Here is a 26,976-nt window from a genome sequence, read left to right as displayed (position 1 = left end):
CTTATTCAGATACCTAGGGCTGTTCAATGATATATTTCTCCCACTCTGATATAATGCTGATCCAATATTTAAGATCCATTCCCAATTCTACCATTGAAGAAAGGTGGGAGAGAGAAACCAGGAAATTCTAGACCTATTAAGTCTAATATCGATTATAGGGAAGTTATTAGAATCTCTACTTAAGGACAGAGAAGTTTGAGCTGATGAAAGAGAACCAACATAGATTTGAAAAGGGTAGATCATGTCTAATGAACCCAATTGAATTTTTTGAGGAAGTAATTAAAGTAGCGGACATGGAATTGTCTATGAATGTAGTTTATATGGATTTCCAGAAGGCATTCTATAAGTTTCCACTTAAGAGTCTGTTAGCTAAAATAAAAGTTTGTGGAATTGAAGGGAAATTATTAACTTGGTTAGGAGATTAGTTCAGCAGTAGAAAAGAGAGTAGAGATAATGGGTATGGACTCAAATATCAATGGAAGGTAGTGACTAGGGGTGTCCTACAGGGATCTATGCTGGAGCCTCAACTTTCCATCACATCTATTACTTAGATAACACAAAAGAGGGCCATATATCTAAGTTTGCAATGACACAAAAATTGTTGTTTTAGTAAGTACTGTAGAAGGGAGCATAAAATTACGAAGAGATAGATTAAGTGAGTGGGCGAAACTGTGACAGATGGATTTCCATGCAAGTAACTACGAGGTCATCTATTTTGGACCAATATGGATAGATCCGAGTATTATTTAAATGGTGAAAAGTGCAGGTCCAAAAAAAGATTTAGGGATCTATGTACATAGATCATTAAAACGTAGTAGTCAGGTACAAAAAAAAATCATAAAGGCTAATGGAATGGGAGCATGCCAACATTTCTGTCCTTGACCTGCTGCAGTGTTCCAGTGAACTTCAACGCAAGCTCAAGGAACAGCACCTTATCTTCCGATAAGGCACTCTGCAGCCTTAAGCAAGCATGCCGTATGCCTTCTTGACTACCTTATCCACCTGCGTTGCCACTTTCAGTGACCTGTGGACCTGTACGCCCAGATCTCTCTGCCTGTCAATACTCCTAAGGGTTCTACCATTTACTGTATACTTCCCACCTGCATTAGACCTTCCAAAATGCATTACCTCACATTTGTCTAGATTAAACACCATCTGCCATTTCTCCGCCCAAGTCTCCTGCTGTAGGAGAAACTTTTTCCGCTGGTAAGGCTGTCTAGGACTAGGGAACATAACATTAAAATAAGAGCTGGGCCACTGAGGAGAGAAGTTAGGAAACACTTCTTCATGCAAAGGGTAGTGGAAGTGTGGATCTCTCACACAAAAAAACAGTCGATGATAGGGCAATGAATAATTTTATTTCAGAGATTGACGGATTTTTGCCAGATCAAGGTATAAATAGGACATGGAACCAAGGAAGGCCGATGGAGCAGATATGTGGTTGGAAGCTCATCTTAGCGTCTAATATGACACCAAGGTTGTGAGTAGTCTGGTTTAACCTCAGACAGTTGCCAGGGAGAGGGATGGAGACTGTGGCTAGGGAACAGTGTTTGTGGTGGGGATTGAAAATGGCTAGTTGGAGGAAATTTCTGCTCGAGTACTGGGGTTGGACAAGCAGTCTGACAAATTAGAGCCAGTTATATCATTAGTTTTGCTTCGCGGTGGAGTGGGAATTGTACCCTCAAACACAGCGGCACATGAATTAGCTATGATTGTATTTTTGCTCTAAAAGTTCAGAGTATTATGTGTAGCTCTGAGAGAATTCAATGACAGAAAGGATAGTATCAATGAAGATAATTCTAGGTACCAAGAACTTAAATTACAAAGACAGCATTTCCTGATGCAGAGATCATCAGACCAACTAGCCTGAGTGTTCAATTCCCCCTTTGCCCAAGTCCAACCTGTATAGTCAGGGGCTAGGATTGGTGATGGCATGACTGCATTCTAAGTGGCATTTTGCTGCTGCTGAAAACTAAGTAAAGAAAAAAACTTGCATTTGTTTGTTGCCTTTTATATCCTCAAGACATTCTACAGTCTTGCACAACCAACAAATCACTCTTTAGGCATTGTAATTATTGTTGCATAGACAAATGCATCAATGTTAAATGTTAGTCATGACACCAGGAAGAACTCCTCTTCGAATAGTGCCGTGGAAGCTTTTACGTCCACCTCAACAGTATTGTTGTAAGGTAAAATCAAAGTGCTGGAAGTATTCAGCTTTGTTTTACTTCATCCAAGACTGCACATCTGCCAACTCAGCATTCACTCAGTACCACACTGCATTGTCAGCCTAAATTATGTGCTCATGTATTGTTTACGTAATCTCTCCTCATAATCTAATGATAGGAGCTCTGGTAATATTCTGGTGAATCTGTGCGGCACTCTTTCCTAAACCAATATCTCCTTTCGAATGTAAAATCAAAGTGCTGGAAATACTCAGCTTTGTTTTACTTCATCCAAAAGACTGCACATCTGCCAATTCAGCATTTACTCAGTACCACACTGCACTGTCAGCCTAAATTATATGCTCAAGTCCTGGAGTGGGGCTTGAACCCACAACCTTCTACCTCAGAAACAATACAGCTGCTACTACTAAGCCAAGTCTGACACTTCTATAAAGTTTAATATCTCCACATTGTGAGACACACATGTAACTGGAGTTGAGAAAAAATTGTTTCGTTGAATGGCTGATTTAAACTGTAAAATTTCCATACAGCCCACTCAAGAGTTGAAAACAACCTGGCTGCCTGTTGCAAATCCCTGGAGACAATATATTTTGGAAGTAGCACTCCTTGGCTGTGTCACCTTTAGGCATGGAGAATCATATCGGGGGTGAGGAACTTACCAGCTCACCGTGATTCTTCTGGTGTGCCTGCAGCTTGTACTTGTCCGCAGTCGTGTAACCGCATCCCTCAGATGAGCATCTCAGCTGGATGTTGCTGTGCTTCTGCACGACATGGCGTTTTAGGCAGTTCTTGGTAATGGAGGAGTAGCTGCACTGTGAGCAGTAATACAGATGCTCCCGGGTGTGCGTCCGAATGTGCATGTCATAGTGGACTTGGTACCAGTATAATTTTCCTTTAATAAGGAGCGGGATGGGAAGAGGGGAAAGACAGGAGGCGGGGGAAGGAAGGGAAGGGTAAGGTTGAGGGGGATGGAAACAGCACTGTAAAATAAATAATTAGGACGAAAACACTGGCCAATTTTCTCAGTCGTGAGGGAACCTGCATCATGTTTGTAAAATGGGAGACTGCAAGAGACAAGCACGTAGTAATTTCAAAAGCATCAGTTTAAAGTGCTCATATTCTTCAGTCATTCATTCTTTTCAGTAACCATTTTAAGTAATTCACTGCTAGCTTTCTAAGTATATGGTAATCAAGCCAACAGAGGAGGGCTCTTGTCACAAATAGTGAAATTTGTGATGTTTTATTTTTGTTATATATAAAGAAAGATTTTGCTTTCACAATTTCAGGTCACCCCAAAGAGTGTTACACTAATGAATTACTTTTGAACTATTGTAATGTAAAAACTGCTGCAGCCCACTTCCACACAGCAAGGTCCCACAAACAGCAACAAGATAATGACCAAATAATCTGTCTTTAGTGATGTTAGTTAAGGGATAAATATTGGCCAGGACATCAGTGAGCACTCCCCCGCTCTTCTTCAAAATAGCGCCATGGGATCTTTTTTGTCCACCTGAGAAGGCCTCAGTTCCCCATATCATCCAAAAGACAGCAACTGACAGTATAAGCCTAGATTTTGTGCTTTGATTTCTTGAATGGGATTTGAACCCACAACCTTCTGACTCAGAGGTGAATTTGCTATCAACTGAGCCAGAGCTGACATTAAAAAAATATTTAAAAATTACTACTACCAGTTAAAAAGCGGGCAGTGTTTATCTCTATTTCCTCATCCCTACTAATGCAAGAATAGAATTACTGTTGGTTCTGTTATTGTTGCAAATACATAACATACAGGATTCTTGGTAGTGTGGAGGAACAGAGGGATCTTGGTGTCCATGTCCATAGATCGCTCAAAGTTGCCACCCAAGTTGATAGGGTTGTTAAGAAGGCATATGGTTTGCTGACTTTCATTAACAGGGGGATTGAGTTTAAGAGCCGCGAGGTTATGCTGCAGCTCTATAAGGCCCTGGTTCGACCACACTTGGAATATTGTGTTCAGTTCTGGTCGCCTCATTATAGGAAGGATGTGGAAGCTTTAGAGAGGGTGCAGAGGAGATTTACCAGGATGCTGCCTGGACTGGAGGGCATGTCTTACGAAGAAAGGTTGAGGGAGCTAGGGCTTTTCTCATTGGAGCGAAGAAGGATGAGAGGTGACTTGATAGAGGGGTACAAGATGATGAGAGGCATAGATAGAGTGGATAGCCAGGGACTTTTTCCCAGGGCGGAAAGGGCTATCACCAGGGGGCATAATTTTAAGGTGATTGGAGGAAGGTTTCGGGGAGACGTCAGAGGTAGGTTCTTTACACAGAGAGTGGTGGGTGCATGGAATGCGCTGCCAGCGGTGGTAGTAGAAGCAGATACATTAGGGACATTTAAGCGACTCTTGGATAGGTACATGGATGATAGTAGCATGAAGGGTAGGTACGTAGCTTGATCTTAGAGTAGGTTAAAGGTTCGGCACAACATCATGGGCAGAAGGGCCTGTACTGTGCTGTACTGCTCCATGTTCTATGCTCATACTGTGTTACTTTTTCCTTTCTTTCAACACAGTTAAGGAGGGTAAATGGGACTGTGGTACAGATCAGTATAAGCTGTATAAGTATAAGTGGCACATATCAGTATATCCTATAAAAGAAATCTCGATGAGCAACTGGCTCATACATTTTTCATGAATTCCTTGGGATAGGGAGATGGCAGGAAATTAATATTTCAAGAAATATCAGTGAAAAAAAAGTTGGGAGATGAACTGACTTTTTAATTGAACATCTCAAATTTATGTACAGTAAAGTATTACTTGTGTTGTGCAGTGATTCACTTCCAGGGTTGCTGGTTGTGGGATAAATTATGTCAATATTCAAGATTAGACTGGATAGGTACATGAAGGAAAGTGATACAGGATTAGGGAAGGTACATGTGATTTGACTGTTTGCTCGCACGGAGGGTAAATATCAACATAGACTGGTTGGGCCAAATGACTCTTTTTATGCTGTAACTTTTATGTTTACTTATGCAATACCAAATATCTCTGCTACTGTAAATTTTTGCTCAGTTAACTAATAAGTGGTACTGAGTCGCACAGGATGTTTCCAGTTTTGATGTCCCGCATGCACTGTTAACTGATCGCAACCTCGGCAGCATGCATGACACTACAATTGACGGAAGAATACAGGCTAGGAAAAGAGAAAAGAAAAATCAGCCATGCATCCTACTCTCAATTGCTATGCAATTTCCTAGAAAGCTTTAAATGCCTGCAAAACTCATGCCCCAGCAAAAGGTAATGCTCTCAAGAGAGAGGAAAGAATAAAGGAAAGAATAGGAGGATGGGAGAAAGCACAAAGTGCAAACAGAGACAAAGTGAAGATTGTAGGCTTAGTTCAGTCTGATCCTGCAGCCATGTTCTGCATCACAGATGAATAATAAAAATGTACAGCAAAGAAGGGGACCATTCAGGTAGCAGTTAAAAAAATTGCTATTCACTTTCCAGCTCTTTGTCCATAGCCTTGTAGATTACTGCACTTTTAAAAGCAATGTGAATTGCTGCTTCTACCAGCCTTTCAAGTCGTGAGCTTGAGACCCCCAACACCCTCTGTGTGAAAAAGTTTCTCAACTCCCCTCTACTTCTTCTACCAATTACTTTAAATCTATGGCCCCTGGTTATTGATCTCCCTGCAAAGGGAAATATGTTCTTCCTATCCAGGCCCCTCATAATTTCATACACCACAATTAAATTTCCCCTAAGCTTCACGTGCTCCAAAAGAAAACCACCCCAGCCTATCCAACCTGTCCTCATAGCTAAAATTCTCTAGTCCTGGCAACATCGTCTGTACCCTCTCTAGTGCGATCACATCCTTCCTGTAATGTGGTGAGCAGAACTGTACACAGTACTCAAGCTGCAGCCTAACAAGTGCTTTATACAGTTGTGGCAGGAACTCCCTACTCTTCTATTTTCTGCCTCAGCTAATAAATGAAAGCATCCCTTATGCCTTCTTAATCACCTCACCTGTCCTGGTACCTTCAAGGAATCTGCAGACATGTACTCCAAAGTCCTTCTGTTTCTCTACACTTCTCAGTATCCTATTTGGATATTCCCTTGCCTTGTTTGCCCCCTCACACTTCTCTGGATTGAATTCCATTTGCTACTTTTCTGCTCACTTGACCAGTCAATTGAACATAAGAACATACGAATTAGGCGGAGTAGGCCCCTCAGCCCCGCTCATGGCTGATCTGATTGTAACCTCAACGCCACATTCCCACCTAACCCCGATAACCTTTCACCGCCTTACTTATTAAGAATCTATCTACCACTGCCTTAAAAATATTTAAAGACTCTGCTTCCACTGCCTCTTGAGGAAAAGAGTTCCAAAGACTCACAACACTCAAGAGAAAAAAAATTCTCATCTCTGTATTAAATGGGCGACCCCTTATTTTTAAACAGTGACCCCTAGTTCTAGATTCTCCCACAAGAGGAAACATCCTTTCCACATCCACCCTGTCAAGATCCCTCAGGATCTTACATGTTTCAATCAAGTCGCCTCTGACTCTTCTGAACTCCAACAGATACAAGCCTAGCCTATCTAATCTTTGCTCATAAGACAACCCACCCACCTAAGTCTAGTAAACCTTCTCTGAGCTGCTTCCAATGCATTTACATCCTTCCTTAAATAAGGAGACCAATACTGTACACAGTACTCCAGATGTGGTCTCACCAATGCCCTGTATAATTGAAACATAACCTTCCTACGTTTTTATTCAATTCTCCTCACAATAAACAATAACATTCTACTAGTTTTCCTAATTACTTGCTGTACCTGCATACTAGTCTTTTGCAATTCATGCACTAGGGCACCCAGATCCCTCTGCATCTCAGAGCTCTGCAATCTCTCACCATTTAGATAATTGGCTTCTTTTTTATTCTTCCTGCCAAAATGGACAATTTCACATTTTCCCACATGATTACCTTGAATTTTTCTAAGTGCCCTGCTACAACGTCTTTCATTTTCCCCCTGACAGATGTTAAGGCCTGTTGTTTCCTGTTTTCTGGCTCCCTCCCTTTTTGAATAAAGGAGTCGCATTGACTATTTTCCAATCTAATGGAACCTGCCCCGAATCTTGGGAATTTTGGAAAATTAAAACCAACACATCAACTATCTCACTAGCCACTTCTTTTAGGACCCTAGGATGAACGGGGACTTGTCAGCCTACAGCTCCAACAATTTGCTCAGTACCACTTCCCTGGTGATTGTAATTTTCTTGAATTCCTCCCTCCCCTCCATTTCCTTATTTACAGTTATTTCTGGGATGTTACTTGTATCCTCATGAAGACTGATATATGTTCAATTCATCTGCCATCTCCTTATTTTCCATTAATAATTCATCAGACTCACTTTCTATAGGACCTACGCTAACTTTGTTAACTCTTTTCTTTTTTAAATACCTATAGAAACTCTTACTATCTGATTTAATATTTCTAGCTAGTTTTCTCTCGTACTCTAATTTTTCCCTCCTTATCAATCTTTTTGTCATTTGTTGCTGTTTTTTGTATTCTGTCCGATCTTCTGACCTGCCACCCATTTTTGCATAATTTCTAACTTTCTTCACCCGACAGGATTTGGTTCTTACTCTACTACAAGGGAAGAAGCTAGCTGTTTGGTGAGTATCTGGTAAGTGGTTAAGGTCTATTCTACTCCTAAGGTTTAAAATAGTACAGGATCTGGTGGTAAGGTTAATAAAATAAATAAAAAAGGAACATATGTAATTGAATGAAATAATTAAGTAGTTAATTAAAACACATTAAGGATGGCACCTCCTTCTCTTCCTCACCCAACTCCCTCAACACACTGAACTCCCAGCACTCTGTTCAAGTCATACAGATGTCTGTATTTATATGTTCTGAAACGAAAGAGATTAGCTGAGACCCAGGTACAGAAAAAACAGTTCAAGCTAGTTTCCTTAATTAACTAACTACAGCTGCTCCTCAGTGGATAGCTTGTATATTGATATAAAAACAAGAAATGCTGGAAATATTCAGCAGGTCTGGCAGCATCTGTGGAGAAAGAAGCAGAGTTAATGTTTCAGGTCAGTGACCCTTCTTCAGAACTGGCAAATATTAGAAATGTAAAAGGTTATAAGCAAGTAAAGTGGGGGTGGGGCAAGAGGTAACAAAGGAGAAGGTGTAGATAGGACAAGGTCACAGAATAGCTGACCAAAAGGTCGTGGAGCAAAGACAAACAATATGTTAATGGTGTGTTGAAAGACAAAGCATTAGAACAGATAGGGTGCTAACGGACTGAAGATTGAACAGCCGCAAGTACAAACATGAGAAAAAACAATGGGTAAGCAAACTGAATAAACTAAGATCAAATAAAATAAACACAAAAGAAAATTTTAAAAAGGAAAAAGAAAAAAATAACTAAAAATAGAAGTAAAATGGGGGGCCCGTCATGCTCTGAAATTACTGAACTCAATGTTCAGTCCGGCAGGCTGTAGTGTGCCTAATCGGTAAATGAGATGCTGTTCCTCGAGCTTGCGTTGATGTTCACTGGATAACTGCAGCAATCCCAGGGCAGAGATGTGAGCATGAGAGCAGGGGGGAGTGTTGAAATGGCAAGCAACCGGAAGCTCGGGGTCCTTCTTGCGGACTGAGCAGAGGTGGTCTCCCCAATGTGAGCAGTGAATACAGTATATTACATTGTATATTGATATGCCTGCTTAGGCATCTGGATGAAATGTAGAAATTAAACAGTAACTGTCAGTTAAATGTTAAATACAAACAAAATTAGATTTTTAGATAGATAGTAAGATTCCCTCAACTCACCCAACCCCCAGCACTCTGTTCAAATCGCACTCAGTGAAGAATACAAGAAATAGGAGCAGCAGTAGACCATATGGCCCATCAAGCCTGCTCTGCCATTCAATACGATCATGGCTGATCTTAGGCTTCAATTTTCCTGCCTGTTCGCCATATCCCTTGATTCACTGAGAGACCAATAATCTATCTATCCCAGCCTTAAATGTATTCAACAATGGAGCATTCACAACCCTCTGCGGTGAGAATTCCAAAGATTCACAACCCTTTGAATAAAGTAATTTCTCCTCATCTCAATCTTAAATGATTGGCCCCTTATCCTGAGACTCCGCCCCCGTGTTTTAGATTCTCCAACCAGTGGAAACAATCTCTCAATGTCTATCCTATCCAGCCCCTTCAGAATCTTATATGTTTCAATGAGATCGTCTCTCATTCTTCTAAACTCCAGAGAATTTAGGCCCAATTTACTCAGCCTCTCATCATAGGACAATTCCCTCATCCCGCAGACCAATTTAGTGAACCGTTGGTGTACCACCTCCAATGCAAGTATATCCTGTCTTAAATGTGGAGACCAAAACAGCACACAGTACTCCAGATATGGTCTCACCAAAACCCTGTACAACTGTAGCAGATTTCTTTATTCCTGTACTCCAATCACCTTGCATTCAAGGCCATCATATCATTTGCCTTCCTAATTGCTTGCTGTACCTGTATGCTAACTTTCTGCACTTCTTGTACAAGCACACCCAAGTCTATTTGAACATCAACACTTAAAAGTTACACACCTTTTCAAAAATATTCTGCTTTTCTATTCTTATACCAAAATGCATAACTTCACACTTCCCTACATCTGCCATCTTGTGGCTCACTCACTTAACCTGTCTATATCTCTTTGCAGCCTCTAGGCTTACCTTTCCACCTACCTTTGTATCATCAGCAAACTTAGATACATTACGTTCTGTCTCTTCATCTAAGTCGTTGATATAGACAGTAAATAGCTGAGGCCCCAGCACTGATCCTTGCAGCACTCCACTATTCACTGCCTGCCAACTTGAAAATGCCCCATTTATGCCCACTCTCTGCTTCCTGTCCATTAACCAATCCTCTATCCATGCTAACATCTTACCCCCAACAACACGAGCCCTTATCTTGCTTATTAACCTTTTGTGTGGCATCTTATCGAATGCCTTTTGGAAATCCAGGTATACTACATCCATTGGTTCTCCTTTATTTACCCTACTAGTTACATCCTCAAAAAACTCTATAAATTTGTCAAACAGATGTTGACTTGTTCTAATCATACCGTGCTTTTCTAAGTGCATTGTGACGACTTCCTTAATAATAGAGTCCAGAATTTTCCCAACAACTGATGTTAGGCTAACTGGACTATAGTTCCCCGTTTTCTCTCTCCCTCCTTTCTTGCCAACTTCCAATCTGATGGGACCATTCCCAAATCTAAGGAATTTTGGAAAATCATAGCTAGTGTATCCACTATCTCTGCAGCTATCTCTTTTAGAAACCTAGGGTGTAGGCCATCAGGTCCCAGGGTTTGTCGGATTTTAGTCCCTTAAGTTTTTCCAATGCTTTTTCTCTGCTGATATTGATTTCCTTAATTTCCTCACTTTTTAGCCCCTAGGTATGAAACTTGCATCTTCTACTGTGAAGACAAGACATAAAATATTTGTTCAATGCCTCTGCTATTTCCTCATTCTGCATAATTTCTCCTGTCTTTGCCTCTAATTTTAGCAAGGCTTTTGACAAGATCCCACATGGCATAGTAGTTAAAAAAAAGCCCATGGGATCCAAGGAAATGTAGCAAGGTGGATTCAAAATTGGCTCAGTAGCGGGAAAAAAAGGGTAATTGTTGACAGGTGTTTTTGCGACTAAAGGGCTGTTTCCAGTGGTGTTCCGCAGGGCTCAGTACTGGGTCCCCTGCTTTTTGTGGTATTTATTAACAATTTGGACATAAATGCGGGGCATGATCAAGAAGTCTGCGGACAACACAAAGATTACCTGTGTGGTTAAGAGTGAGAAGGATACTGTAGGCTACTGGAAGATATCAATGGACTGGTCAGGTGGGCAAGAAAGTGGCAAATGGAATTCAACCTGGAGAAGTGTGAGGTGATGCATTTGGGGAGGTCAAACAAGGCAAAGGGATGCACGATTAATGGGGGAATACTGAGAGGTGTAGAGGAAGTGAGGAACCTTGGAGTGAACGTCTACAGATCCCTGAAGGTAGCAGCACTTGTCAATAAAGTGGTTAAGAAGATATATGGAATGCTTTCCTTTATTAGCCGAGGTATGGAATACAAGAGCTGGGAGGTTATGCTGGAACTGTATAAACTATTGGTCAGGCCACAACTTGAGTAGTGTGTGCGGTTCTGGTCACCTCATTACAGAAGGGATATAATTGCTAGCCACTCTGAAATTTGCTGCAGGGAGCAGCACAGGAGTAACAGAAGGAGACACTCTCTTCTGATTTAATCCCATTTCTGTGGGAAAATAAGGTCTCGGTTGATGGTCTATCTAGAATGGTAAGACTGCGATCAGGCTGGTCGATTGATGGAGGCCAGGGGGCAGGGGGGGTTGGGAAATGCTGAAAGAGGCCATTTGCCACCTTATCTCATGTGTGACAATGGAACTCCAAGAGGAGTAGTAAAGTACCCTAAATATGAATTAGGAGCAAGAGTAAGCCATTCAGCCCTTCGAGCCTGCTCCGCCATTCTAGATCATGGCTGCTTGTCTACCTCAACGCCATATTTCTGCACAGTCCCCATAATCCTTGATGTCATTAGCAACTAGAAATCTATTGATATCTGTCTTGAGCTTACTCGGTGACTGAGCTTCCAACACCCTCTGGGACAGAGAATTCCAAAGATTCATCAGCCTCTGAGTGAAGAAGTTCCACCTCATGGGCAACTGTGAGCTTGTTTCCAAATACTGGCATTCTGTGGCACTGCATGCCCTGTACCTTCATACCTCGCTACAAATCTCACAAATATTTTTAATTAAGCAATGTTAATGGTGGCCAGTTTATTTGCTACTGCTGCTTTTGTCTTCACTAAAATAGGGCCACCTGACATGAAATCCCACGAGCTATGATGGTTGTAAAAAATGAACTAGACATCAAAGATAGATCAAGAAATAGCCTCTTCAGTCACCAATAATCATACTAACTACCACAGAAACAAGCGTTCCCATGATCTTTGCTTGTGAAAAATCTGTCATCATCAGATATCAAATTGTTTTACAAAGACAAATTGTTATCCTATTGCAATTTTGTTAATTCTGACAATAAAAAAATCATGTGGGTGGAGTAGAATAAGACAAAGTTAGGCACAGAAATGTAAAAAGGAACAAAGTGCTTATTGACAACGCAGCCAGCCGCTGATGTCATCAGACTGCGCTAAGATGCGGACATGCGCAAACGTGCTCCTGCTCTCTGCGCATGCGCTGCATTCTGCATTGCCAGGACTGGTTGGCGCATGCACAGATAACGTCATCACATAACACGGGGTAGCTGGGTGCGGAAGCGGGGAGAGACCGGGGCTGGGGTGGAAGCAGGGAGAGAGTGGCCAAAGACCTTGGTGGCGGCGGGTGTGCTGTCCTCCTTCCCCCAACTGCCCCCGCTCACTCTGTCCGGCCATCGTGTGCTGCCATGTGTTTACGTTGCCTTTGTGTGATTATTTAAGCGGTGCCATCGTTAGTATTTGCAGCTGCCTGAACGTCACAGACTGTGACGTTTTAGAGGCACAGGTTGCATTTGCACATGTGCCAGTGCAGCGCCACCTAGTGGTTGCATTGTCAGCAAACACAGCCAAAAAGAAATGTTGGGGAGTTGAACATGCTATAATGGTGCCACCTGATGGTCAAAATGGAAATTATACATTTCTTAGAAGGTTGGTTTAAATAATTTCTCTTACCCCTGTTGCATAGAAATGTGCATATCAGTCAGTTTTATGACCCTAGCAATGTAGGTTGGGCATTCAAATTGGAGTACAGCCAGCCAAGATCAAACAGGGAACATCCCTAAAGATCATGGAAGAAACACAGACTATCCCAGTTTAGCTTTGATTGTCCAATGATATTGGGCTCCAGTTAAACCATACTGAGCTTCATAATCCAATGGCATGAGTTCACTGCTACAAATCTAACTCCTCAGGTTTGCAAACAAAGTAGCATTGAAGGAGGTACCAGACAATTGTTTTTAAATGGTTCCGCACTGGCTGCTTTGGCTTGCACAAAACTGCAAAATGAATAAAAGTGATGGCTAATGCCCCGTGAATGCATATATGTATTTGCAAAGTATGCTGTTGCATAGTTTGAGGCTACATTAGGACCCTGGGAAGTGAAGGCGAGAAAGACAAAAACTGAATGAACAGCCTTGCATTTCTCTTTTCCTAAAGTTTAAAATTTAAATCTATATTGCCATTAATTTGCATATATTTCAAGGTGCTGCGACCTGACATCTTGGGTGTTCCTGCTTGGAATTTATTCACCAATGAGACAACAGCACTAAAAACGGCACTTGCCAACCCCAACCTCACTGAAATTAAAATACAACAGATACAAATTATAAGAGCAAATAGGATTGAGTTGTGTGGGTTTACAGGCCAGATTGCTAGGATTCAGGAGCCTTAGTTTGGACATTCCAAAGTTACAGGTCTAAAAATTAGGTTGGTTGGAGCAGTAGAGGGGTCCAAAAACAGTAGGAGACTGGGGAGAGTTAAAGTGGTAAATCACTGGCAGGTTAGGATAATGCTTGCAGACCAAACAAAGAGGCACTCAATCTGTCTTTGGTCTCATGCTTGAGTAATAACCTCAATATATTAGATCGGAGAAAGTTCATGCAAATTGTTGTCTCACATGAAAAGGCAGAACAGGTTCAAGGGACTGAATGGCCTACTCCTGTTCCTACGTAAAAGAGCATTTGGGACTTTATTGTGTGGATGGACGGTTTTGATCCGATGTCCAACTGTATCTTGGGAAAAGTAAAGGCATATGATCCTTGCCATTTGGCCTCAGCCATTAAGAGATCCTTGTTTCACACAACAAGAGTGCTACCCTAATCTTTAAACTTTGATGACCATACCGAGTAATACAACAGTATCCAAAGGACAGTAGAGAAACATAAGGGCTAATTCGGCTAAGTCCAAGAAGGAATGAGAATCACCTCAGTAAAGAGAAAAGCATGGAGACAAAAGGAAGACTTCAGCATTATGTCAAGCTTGGAAATTTTTGAGGTTAGGGTGGAGGGGTATGATGTTGAAACTGAGGATAGATTGTTTGATTCAGAAAGAGAAGGTTGCAGATAGAGGTGAAAACCAGCAAACATGTCCGTAGAGTACTGGTGCCAGAAAAGTAATAAAGAGGAACAGGATTAACTTACACCCAAGTCATGTAATCTTGCAGTACTTGATAAATGAAATGAAGCAGGTAAGTAACTTACAAAAGTTACAGATGAGACAAAGGATGATGTGAAGTGGAGACCCAGAGCAGTTATGAGGTTGATTGAACCAATGATAATGGAGGTTGTGAGAATATGTGCAATGGTGCCTGGTAGGGAGCAGTGGTAAGAATTTTGGTGAATATTATGGGGCTCTCTTGTTTTCCTTCTTCCAGTTTTGATGTCGGTTTCCATCCAAAACATTGTATTTTCTCTTCAGATGTCGACTGACCATATCTCAGAAACTAGTTGAACTTCTGTTGTTCACAGTCAAAAGCAAACAAAAAAGTCTTTCTGTTCCTTGTAATTGTATTTCTGCCTTTCTCCTACTAATTCTTTCTTCGTTTGTCTTCTACTCTTTGTATCTCCATTTCTCTCAGGTTCTCATTCTCTTTCTCTTATTGTGATTGCTGTATCTCTAAGTCTCAGACTTTTTCTCATTCTTTCTTTCTCCCTCCTTCTGTAAGAAGAACAGGGCAGAGTTCCTTTATAAATAATCTATAAATGACTTGCTGTAATCTCGTTGAGGTTGTCTTGTTTGTTATGGTATCCAGGATATCACATGCCTGATGTAATGTGCTATTATGATGTCGTAGGGTAGTGGTACTGGACTATCTAGAGGTTCAAATCCTGGCATGGCAAATTCTGAAAGTGAATTCAATAACTCTGGTCACCAGAATAAAACATAAATCCCAAATGATACGTCCTTCAATGTGGTTGACCCTGAAGTGGACGAGCAATGAATAAGTTAATTGGTGGGAAGGAAATGTGGACTTGCCGCCATTACCAGTAGAGGCATAATAAGGACTCTATTACTGGATCTCTTTTTTTTCTTAAGTCCCAGAAACTAATTGGGATTTTCCTAAACAGAAAATCTGATGAAATTAATTTTATTCTGGCACTTTTAATAGTTATATACTTAGCATTGAAGAACTTCACAGAAATGATACAGCACCAAAGGAGACCATGACTGCTGGCTGTTCACCCTCCCTCCTCAGGGGGCTCTGGAGCAACTCAGTGACATCCTTGACGCTGGCACCAAGGAGGCAACACCCGAACCTAGATTCACATCTGCGGCACAGAAGCGCCTGACAATTCCCCTATCACTATCACTCCTCCAATCTTCCTTGTCCATCCTGTACAGCTGACCACCTGTGCTGCCATGGACTTGGCTATGGCTGCACTCCTCACTCTCTTTACCTTTGCATTCTATTGCCTGAATTTAGTCGCACCAGCAGGGCTGAAGCGCCGGGCCAAAAAGGCGAAGGGAATCCTGCCTCGGCCTTTCGGAGCCCCCTCCAGTGTGACTCAAAAGCGCTCAGGCACTTAAGTGCCAGGCGCCAGGATCCCTGTCCCTTTAAGGATGGGGATCCTGCCTCTAAGAGCTACCGGCCAATTAGAGGGCTACCAGTTCAGTAGTATCGGTGGTGTCACTGGGCGTGGTGGCCATTGCCGGTTCTACAGGAGGCCTGGGAGCAGGCCCAGCACTGGAGACCAGGACAAGAGGTAAGTGAGCCGGGATAGCCGGGGCCAGTCCTGCAGGCCCTGTAGATGTGGAGAGGGGTGAGGGGTGATGAGGGCCAAGGTGGGGGGGGGTTAGTGTAACTGAGAGGTGGCCTTTGCTGCTAGGACCCTCGGTGGGCCTCAGATTTCCCACGGAGGAAGCCCGCCACCTAAGCCCGTAGGAGATCATCTATTTCACTGGGCAACCTCCCCGTGTGGGGAAGGACCCCCCCTCCCCCGCTGCTGGCATGATTTCAGTGGTAGCGGGAAGAGGCCGTAAAGTAGCTAATAACTGCCACTTAAGGGCTTCAATTGGCCTCTGGATGGAAGGCTGTCTTCAGCCTTTCCCGCCCCCAACTTAATTGTGGTACGACAGAAAGGCGATGGTCCATCTGCATCACCACCCCCCGCCCGCTTCCTGTCACAATCCTAGCCCATTTCCAGTGGGCTCAGCAAATGCAGCCCAATGTCCCAATTTCTGAAACTTAAGAATTTTTAAAATATAAAAACTGTTTAATCAACTTTTACTCCCACTTTAAAAAAATCTGTATATCCAAACCATTATATCTCCCTCTGTTCCTCTAATCCTTTTGAAATTTCATCATGACTGAACCTCTCCACTGGTTGGAGTCATAGCTAGCACAAAGAAAGATGGTTGTGGTTGTTGGAGGCAAAACATCTAAGCCCAAGGATATTGATGCAGGTGTTCCTCAGGGTAGTGTCCCAGGCCAAACCATCTTCAGCTACTTCATCATAAGGTCATAAGTGGGGATGTTCGCTGATGATTACACTGTGTTCAATACCATTCACGACTCCTCAGATACAGAAGCAGTCTGCGTCCACATGCAGCAAAACCTGAACATTCAGGCGTGGGCTGATAAGTGGCAAGTAACATTTAGAGTCATAGAGTTAGACAGCACAGAAACAGGCCCTTCGGCCCATCGTGTCCGTGCTGGCTATCAAGCACCTATCGTTTCTATGTTTCTAACCCCATTATCCAGCACTTGGCCCGTAGCCTTGTATGCTATGGCGTTTCAAGTGCTCATCTAAATACTTCTTAAATGTTGTGAGGGTTCCTGCCTCTACCACCCATTGAGGCAGTGTTCCAGATTCCAATCACCCTCTGGGTGAAAAAGCTTTTCCTCAAATCCCCTCTAAACCTCCTGCCCCTTACCTTAAATGGATGCCCCCTGGTTATTGACACCTCAGCTAAGGGAAAAAAGTTACTTCCTATCTATGCCCCTCAAAATTTTGTACAGCTCAATCAGGTCCCCCTCATCCTTCTCTGCTCTAAGGAAAACAACCCTAGCCTATCCAGTCTCTCTTTATAGCTGAAATACTCCAGCCTAGGCAACATCCTGGTGAATCTCCTCTGCACCCTCTCCAGTGCAATCACAGCCTTCCTATAATGTGGTGGCAGAACGGTACACAGTACTCCAGCTGTCGCCTAACTAGCATTTTATACAGCTCCATCATAACCTCCCTGCTCTTATATTCCTTGCCTCGGCTAATAAAGGCAAGTATCCCATATGCCTTCCTAACCACCTTATCTACCTGTGCTGCTGCCTTCAGTGATCTATGGACAAGTATACCAAGGTCCTTCTGATCCTCTGTACTTCCTCTGGTCCTACCATCCATTGTATATTCCCTTGCCTTGTTAATCCTCCCAAAATGCATCACCTCACACTTCTCAGGATTAAATTCCATTTGCCACTGCTCTGCCCATCTTACCAGCCCATCTAAATCATCCTGTAATCTAAGGCTTTCCTCCTCACTATTTACGACACCACCAATTTTTGTGTCATCTGTGAACTTACTTCCTATATTCACGTCTAAATCATTAATGTACACTACAAACAGCAAGGGTTGCAGCACCGATGCCTGTGGTACACCACTGGTCACAGGCTTCCAATCGCAAAAATATCCCTTGACCATCACCCTCTGTCACTAAGCCAATTTTGGATCCAATTTGCCAAATTGCCCTGGATCCCATGGGCTCTTACCTTCTTGTCCCATGCAGGACCTTATCAAAAGCCTTACTGAAATCCATGTAGACTACATCAACTGCTCTACCCTCACCTACACACCTAGTCACCTCCTCGAAAAACTCAATCAAATTTGTTAGACATGATCTCCCCCTGACAAAGCCATGCTGAGTATCCTTGATTAATCCCTGCCTCTCCAAGTGGAGATTAATCCTGTCACTCAGAAATTTTTCCAATAGTTTCCCTACCACTAATGTTAGACTCACTGGCCTGTAATTTCCTGGTTTATCCCTACTACCCTTCTTGAATAATGGTAACATATTCGCTGTCCTCCAGTTCTCTGGAACCTGTCCTGTGACCAGAGATGATTTGAAAATTTCTGTCAGAGCTCCTGCTATCTCCTCCCTTGCCTCACATAGCAGCTTGGGATACATCGCATCTGAGCCTTGCGATTTATCCACTTTTAAGTCCGCAAAAACCTGCTAATATCTCCTCCCTTTCAATGCTAATTTGTTCAAGTATATCACAATCCCCCTCCCTGTCTCTACACCTACATTGTCCTTCTCCATAGTGAACACAGATGGAAAGTAAACATTTAAAACCTCACCTACGTCCTCCAGCTTCACACACAGATTGCCACTTTGGTCCTTAATGGGCCCTACTCTTTCCCAGGTTATCCTCTTCCCCTTAATATACTTATAAAACGCCTTGGGATTTTCCTTTATCTTGCCCGCCAGTGTTTTTTCATGCTCCCCTTTGCTCTCCTAATTAATTTTTTAAGTACCCCCCCTACGCCTTCTATACTCCTCTAGCGCCTCCGCTGTTGTCAGCCCTCTGAATCTGCCATAGCCTCCTTTTTTTCCTGATCCAATCCTCTGTATCCCTTGAGATCCAGGGTTCCCTGGACTTATTGGTCCTACCCTTCACCTTTATGGGAACATGTTGGCCCTGAACTCTCAATATTTCCTTTTTGAAAGACTCCCACTGGTCTGATGTAGACTTTCCTACATGTAGCTTCTCCCAGTCCACTTTGGCCAGATTCTGTTTTATCATATTGATATCAGCTTTCCCCCAATTCAGTCCCTTTATTTCCTGTCCATCTTTGTCCTTTTCCATAACTAACTTAAATCTTACAGTTATGGTCACTATCCCCGAAATGTTCCCCATCTGACAGTTCTAACACTTGTCCGGCCTCATTCCCTAAGATTACGTCCAGTACCGCCCCTTCTCTTGTATGGCCTTCTACGTGCTAGCTCAAAAAGCTCTCCTGTATGCACTTTAAGAATTCTGCCCCCTTTAAGCCTTTTGCACTAAGACTATCATATTTAATATTGGGGAAGTTGAAATCCCCAACTATTATTACCCTATTAATTTTACACCTCTTTGAGATTTGCCCATATATCTGCTCCTCTATCTCTCCCTGACTGTTTGGAGGCCTGTTTTTAAATTCTACCTATATGGCCTCATTTGAGGAACTTTCTAAGATATCATTCCTCCTTACTGAAGTAATTGACTCCTTGATCAATAGTGCAATGCCACCTCCTCTTTTACACCGCCCCCCTCCCCACCCCGTCATGCCTGAAGATTCTATACCCTGAAATATTGAGCTGCCAGTCCTGCCCTTCCCTCAACCATGTCTCTGTGATAGCAATAATATCATATTCCCATGTGTTAATCAATGCCCTCAATTCATCTGCCTTACTTGTAAGCCACCTTGCATTAAAATAGATGCCATCCAGCCCTGCATTATTCACTTGTGCCTTAACAGGTCTATATTTGCTCTGCCTTCCAGATTGACTTAGTTTCTCTTCTATATTTGGCTGTGCATCACCCCCTACTGTACCTCCACTCTGTATTCCATCCCCCTGACAAATTAGTTTAAACACCCCTCCAACAACACTAGCAAACCTCCCTGCAAGGATGTTGGTCCCGTTCCAGTTCAGGTGTAACCTGTCTGACCTGGACAGGTCCCACCTTCACCAGAAACAGACCCAGTGATCCAGGAAACTATAGCCCTCCCTCCTGCACCATCTCTCCAGCCACGCATTCATCTGCTCTATCCTCCTATTCCTATACTCACTAGCACGTGGCACCGGGAGTAATCCAGAGATTACAACCTTTGAGCACCTGCTTTTTAATCTGCGATCTAGCTCCCTAAATTCTTGTTGCAGGATCTCATCCCTCTTTCTACCTATGTCACTGGTACCAATGTGAACCACGACCTCTGACTGTTCACCCTCCCTCTTCAGAATGTCCTGCATCCGCTCCATGACATCCTTGACCCTAGCACCAGGGAGGCAACATACCAGCCTGGAGTCATGTTTGCACCACAGAAACGCCTATCTGTACCCCTTACGATAGAATCCCCTATCACTATAGCTCTCCCGCTCTTTTTTCTCCCCTCCTGAGCAGCTGAGCCACCGGTGGTGCCACAGACTTGGCTCTTGCTGCATTCCCAAGAAGCTATCTCCCCCACCAAAGCGCAAAATTTGTTAGAGAGGGAGATGGACCCAGGGGACTCCTGTACTACCTGCCTAGTTCTTCTACTCTGCCTGGTGTGCCAGACAATGACCATCTCCAACCTGAGAGAATCTAACCATATCCCCTTGCCATTCAACTGCATTACCATCACTGAGTCTCCCACTACCATAGTCTGGAAACTGAACAGGACCAGCCATATAAATACTATGGCTAAAAGAAGTCAGAGGCTTGTAATTCTGCAGCGAGTAACCCACTTCCTGACTCCCCAAACTCTGTCCACCATCTACAAGGCACAAGTTGGGATGGGAGCGGGGGAGTCGGGGGGGGGGGGGGGGGGGGGGAGGAGAGGAGTGCGATAGATTACTCTCCACTTGCCTGAATGGGTGCAGCTCCAACAACACTCACGAAGCTTGACACCATCCAGGACAAAACAGCCCACTTGATTCACACCCCATCCACCACCTTAAACATTCACTCCCTCCAGCACCGACGCACTGTGTGTACCATCTACCAGATGCATTGCAGCAACTTAACAAGCGTCCTTCGACAACACCTTCCAAACTCATGACCTCTACCACCTGGAAGGACAAGGGCAGCAGATGCATGGAACACCACTTACAAGTCCCCTTCCAAGCCTCGCACAATCCTGCCTTGGAACTATATCGCTGTTCCTTCACTCTCTCACAAAATTCTGGAACTCCCTCCTTTATGACACTGTGGGTGTACCTACACGAGATGAACTGCAACGGTTCAAGGCGGTAGCTCACCATCACCTTCTCAAGGGCAACTAGGGATGAGCAACAAATGCTGGCCTTGCCAGCAATGCCCACATCCCATGAAAGAAGTAAAAAAATGCAATGTTTGGTTTGTCTCCTTGTTCTTCCTGCTAATATACATTTCCTCACATTTTTCTACATTAAATTTCATCCAATATAGCTCTGCATAATTTATTAACTTGTCTATACCTTCAAGCTGCTCACAGTCATTTTCACCTAACCATGTTCCTTATTTTGATATTGTGCTTCTATCTACACGCCCAAATATTGACCAATCATCCCAATGCTAACCCCTAAGGAATAATACTGCTAACAAGCCTTCAATCCAACACACTATTAATTAGCAGGTCTGGCAGCATCTATGGAGAGAGAAGCAGAGTTAACGTTTCAGGTCAGTGACTCTTCATCAGAACTGGCAAATATTAGAAATGTAACAGGTTTTAAGCAAGTAAGGTGGGGGTGGGGCAAGAGATAACAAAAGAGGTGTTAATAGGACAGAGGGTCACAAAGAATAATTGACCAGAAGGTCATGGAGCAAAGGCAAACGGTATGTTAATTGTGTGCTGAAAGACAAAGCATTAGTGCAGAGAGGGTGATAACTAACAGAAAAATGAACAGCCTGGCCCCAAGCACAAACATGAGAAAAAGTGGGGTAGGCACAGTAGAAACAAACTAAACTTCTTTGACCAGGAGTCCTCCCCCAGACCAGCAGACCCATTCACCCACCTCCAGCATTCTCCCTCGACCTGGACCCCTCCCTCTAGCCTCTTACCAGCTCTCGATCTTTTCACTGAAAACTGTTGGCGAGACATTGGCCGTGTCAATTTCTCTGCTCCCCTCACTCACTCTAATCTGTCCCCTTCTGAACTTGCCGCACTCCGTTCTCTCAGGTCTAACCCCAACATTGTCATCAAATCTGCAGATAAGGGTGGTGCTGTTGTTGTCTGGCGTACCGACCTCTACCTTGCAGAGGCTCATCGCGAATTCTCAGACACTTCTTCCTACTTCCCCCTGGACCATGGCCCCACTACCGAACATCAAGCTACTGTCCACAGGACAGTCACTGACCTCATGTCCTCCGGAGATCTTCTCTCTACAGCTTCCAACCTCATAGTCCCGTAACCCCGAGCTTCTACCTCCTTCCCAAAATCCACAAACAGGACTGTCCTGGTAGACCCATTGTTTAAGCCCCACAGAACTTATTTCTTCCTATCTCGACTCTATCTTTTCTACCCTGGTCCAGTCTCTTCCCACCTACATCCGTGACTCTTCTGACACCCTACGTCATTTTGACAATTTCCAGTTTCCTGGCCCCAGCTGCCTCCTCTTCAATATGGACATCCAGTCTCTCTACACCTCCATTCCCCACCAGGATGGTTTGGAGACTCTCCGCTTCTTCCTTGAACAGAGGCCCAACCAGTCCCCATCCACCACCACCACCCTCCTCCGCCCGGCTGAACTTGTTCTCACATTGAACAACTTCTCCTTCAACTCCACTCACTTCCTTCAAGTAAAAGGTGTTGCTATGGGTACCCGCATGGGTCCTAGTTATGCCTGTCTTTTTGTGGGATATGTCGGACATTCCTTGTTCCAGTCCTACTCAGGCACCCACCCCCAACTCTTTTTCTGATACATTGATGATTGTATCGGTGCAGTTTCCTGCTCCCGCCCGGAACTGGAAAACTTTATCAACTTTGCTTCTAATTTCTACCCTTCTCTCACCTTCACATGGTCCATCTCAGACATTTCCCTTCCTCGACTTCTCTGTCTCCATCTCTGGGGATGGGCTGTCTACTAATATTCATTATAAGCCCACCGACTCCCACAGCTACCTCGACTACATTTCTTCACACCCTGCCTCCTGTAAGGACTCCATTCCATTCTCCCAATTTCTCCGTCTCAGACACATCTGCTGTGATGATGCAATCTTCCACAACAGCGCTACCGATATGTCTTCCTTTTTCCTCAACCGAGGATTCCGCCCCCCCCTCCCCCACTGTGGTTGACAGGGCCCTCAACCATGTCGGGCCCATTTCCCGCACCTCTACCCTCACCCCTTCCCCTCCCTCCCAGAACCGCGACAGGGTTCCATTTGTCCTCACTTTACATCCCACCAGCCTCCAAATGCAAAGAATCATCCTGCGCCATTTCCACCATGTCCAGCGCGATGCCACTACCAAACGCATCTTCCCCTCCTCTCCCGTCAGCATTCCGAAGGGATCGTTCCATCTGCGACACCCTGGTCCACTCCTCCATTACCCCCACCACCTCGTCCCCTTCCCAGGGCACCTTTCCCTGCAATTGCAGGAGGTGTAATACCTGCCCATTTACCTCCTCTCTCTCCAAGACCCCCAACACTCCTTTCAGGTGATGCAGTGATTTAACTTGTACTTCTTTCAATTTGGTATACTGTACTTGCTGCTCACAATGTGTTCTCCTCTACACCGGGGAGACCAAATGCAGATTGGGTGACTGCTTTTGCGGAGCACCTCCGCTTAGTCTGTAAGCATGACCCCGAGCTTCCGGTTGCTGGCCATTTCAACACACCCCACTGCTCTCTTGCCCACATCTCTGTCCTGGGATTGCTGCAGTGTTCCAACGAATATCAACACAAGCTCGAGGAACGGCACCTCATTTACCGATTAGGCATGCTGCAGCCTGCTGGACTGAACACCGAGTTCAATTATTTCGGAGCATGATGGGCCCCTCTTTTTATTTTTAGTTTTTTAAAATTTATTTTATTTTAGTTTGTTTAGTTTGTTTCTACTGTGCCTACCCACTTTTTTTTCATGTCTGCGCTTGGGGCCAGGCTGTTCATTTTTCTTTCAATTAACACCCTCTCTGCACTAAAGCTTTGTCTTTCAGCACACCATTAACATACCGTTTGCCTTTGCTCCATGACCTTCTGGTCAGTTATTCTCTGTGACCCTCTGTCCTATCAACACCTCTTTTGTTATCTCTTGCCCCACCCCCGCTTTACTTGCTTAAAACCTATTACATTTCTAATATTTGCCAGTTCTGATGAAGGGTCACTGACCTGAAAAGTTAACTCTGCTTCTCTCTCCACAGATGCTGCCAGACCTGCTGAGTATTTCCAGCATTTATTTAGAAATACAGCACTGAAACAGGCCCTTCGGCCCACCAAGTCTGTGCCAACCATAAACCACCCATTTATACTAATCCTACACTAATCCCATATTCCTACCACATCCCCACCTGTCCCTATATTCTCCTACCACCTACCTATACTAGGGGCAATTTATAATGGCCAATTTACCTATCAACCTGCAAGTCTTTGGCATGTGGGAGGAAACCGGAGCACCCGGAGAAAACCCACGCAAACACAGGAAGAACTTGCAAACTCCACACAGGCAGTACCCAGAATTGAACCCGGGTCACTGGAGCTGTGAGGCTGCGGTGCTAACCACTGCGCCGCCCTTAAATTCTTGTTTTTATTTCAGATTTCCAGCATCTGCAGTATTTTGCTTTTATTTACACAATTAATTAGCCATGGCTCTGTTTTCTGTTTTTTTTAAAACAACTTCTTATCCATGCCGCCATGCTCTTTTTATTACCACGTGCTTTAGTGTTGTCAAGAAACCTGCTTTGCAGCATCTTATAAATCAAAAATCTGTGCAAAGTTCAATGCATTTCTCTTTTAATACACTCTGGGGGTTAAACTGGCTAACCCCAGAAAATGGGTGAGAGGATCATGGTATGTGGTTAGCCCGTGCCCATTCATTGCATTGTAGGTAGCTCGTTAAATTCAGGCTACCTGCTCTTTTACTTGATTGCTACGTGCATCCAGCACTACCCGCACTGGCTGGTTGCATTATCACTTGATATCGCAAGTGCTTAGCGCTACTTAGAATCATAGAATGGTTACGGCATACATTTGGCCTGTCATGTCTTTGCCAGCTCTCTGCTAAAGCAACACACTTGGTCCCACTCGCTGCCTTTGCCCCGAGCCCATGCAAATTTTTTCTTTTCAGAAATCCAATTCTCTTTAGAAGGCCTCAATCGAATCTGCATCCACCACACTCTCAGGATGTGCATTCCAGATCCTAACCAATCACTGCATAAAAAAAGCTTTTCCCCATGTCGTCACTGCTTCTTTTGGCAATCACCTTAAGTTGGGGTCCTCTGGTTCTGGACCCTTCCGCCAATGGGAACACTTTCTCCCCATCTCCTCTGTCCAGACCCCTCAAGATTTTGAACACCTCTATTAAATCTCCTCTTGATCTTAATGATTCGTTTAATTTTGTATGCCTTATTTAGTAAGTGAATTTATAAAATTAGATTTGAATTTAATTTTGATAGTTTTCATTTTTGTCTTCAGAAAAAGAGAATGAAATGATGGTCAGTGATTGAGGAAAAGTAAAGAGCGTGCAACTGTGAACATGGAGTTGTAGGTCAAGTTACTAGTATAGTTCATCAATAATTAGATCAGGTGGAGCCTTTGCAGAAAGAGGCTGTTTATGTTGTAGGCTCCCTTCCTCTTTCTCCACTTCCTCCTCATGCTCCTGCTCCTTAGCTTCTTGCCTGATAGGTAGTGGCAAGAGCTGTTCCTTCATAACCATTTCACCACTGACGGCTGTGCCTTCAGTTGCCGAGGCCCCAAGCTCTGGAATACCCTCCCTACCCTCTCCACCTCATTTAAGACATTCCTCAAAACCTAACTCTTTGACCAAGCTTTTGGTCATCTGACCTAATAACTCAATCTTTTGGCTTGGTGTCACACTTTGCTTTATAATGCTCCTGTATAGCGCCTTGGGATGTTTTATTGTGTTAAAGGCACTATAAATACATAAGTCATTGTTGTGCAGCATGCTACGACAAATCTTGATACCCAATCAGCTGAGTACTGATGGGCTCCTCCACAGTGGGTCAAGCATAGAATCATAGAAAGCTGGCACAGACACAATGGACCAAGTGGCCTCTTTCTGTGCCATAAACCGAAAAACATTCCACCCATTCTAATCCCAACTTCCAGCATTTGGTCTGTAGCCCTGCAGATTACAGCACTTGAGGTGCATATCCAGACTTCTTTTGAATGAGTTGAGCGTTTCTGCCTCAACTACCCTTTCAGGCAGTGAGTTCCAGATCCCCACCACCCTCTGGGTAAAAAAAAAATTCCTTATCTCCCCTCTAATCTTTTTACCAATCACTTTAAATCTATGCCCCCTAGTCACTGATCTCTCTGCTAAGGTGAATAGACCTTTCACCTCCACTCTATCCAGGCCCCTCACAATTTTGTACATTTCAATCCGATCTCCCCTCAGCTTTCTCTGTTCCAAGGAGAACAACCCCAGCCTATCCAATCTTTCCTCATAGCTGCATTTTTACTGTCCTGGCAACATCCTTGTAAATCTCCTCTGTACCCTCTCTAGTGCAATTACAACCTTTCTGTAATGAGGTGACCAGAACTGCACACACTACTCAAGTTGTGGCCTAACCAATGATTTATACAGTTCCAGCATATGCTCCCTGCTCTTATGTTCTATATCTCGGCTAATAAAGGAAAGGATCCCATATGCCTTCTTAACCACATTATTGACCAGTCCTGCTACCTTCAGGGATCTGTGGACATTTACTCCAAAGTTCCTCATTTCCTCTGCACCTCTTAGTATTTTCCCATTAATCATGTATTCCTTTGCCTTATTTAACCTCTCCAAATGCATCACTTTACACTTCTCCGGGTTGAATTCCATGTGCCACTTTTCTGCCCATCTGACCAGACCATCAATATCTTCCTGCAGTCTACAGCTGTCCTCCTCGCGATCAACCAATCTTTGTG

The 26,976-nt window shown here is 43.7% G+C and overlaps 1 protein-coding gene across 8 annotated transcripts in view; it reads right to left on the bottom strand.

Annotated features, from left to right (window-relative positions):
* The window catches only part of LOC137369819 (zinc finger protein ZFAT-like), a 359,810-nt gene that overhangs the window by 130,408 nt on the left and 202,426 nt on the right, over positions 1-26,976 (bottom strand). For all 8 annotated transcript variants that reach the window (XM_068031379.1, XM_068031381.1, XM_068031380.1 and 5 more), the window contains one exon: positions 2,846-3,078. In XM_068031379.1, the coding sequence (XP_067887480.1) occupies positions 2,846-3,078 (233 nt within the window). The remainder of the gene's footprint in view (positions 1-2,845; positions 3,079-26,976) is intronic.

This window comes from Heterodontus francisci, chromosome 5 (genome assembly GCF_036365525.1).
Source record: "Heterodontus francisci isolate sHetFra1 chromosome 5, sHetFra1.hap1, whole genome shotgun sequence".
In the NCBI taxonomy this organism is placed as follows: domain Eukaryota; kingdom Metazoa; phylum Chordata; class Chondrichthyes; order Heterodontiformes; family Heterodontidae; genus Heterodontus; species Heterodontus francisci.
The sequence above is the reverse complement of the archived record's forward strand: the minus strand, read 5'-3'. Positions and strand labels throughout refer to the sequence as shown.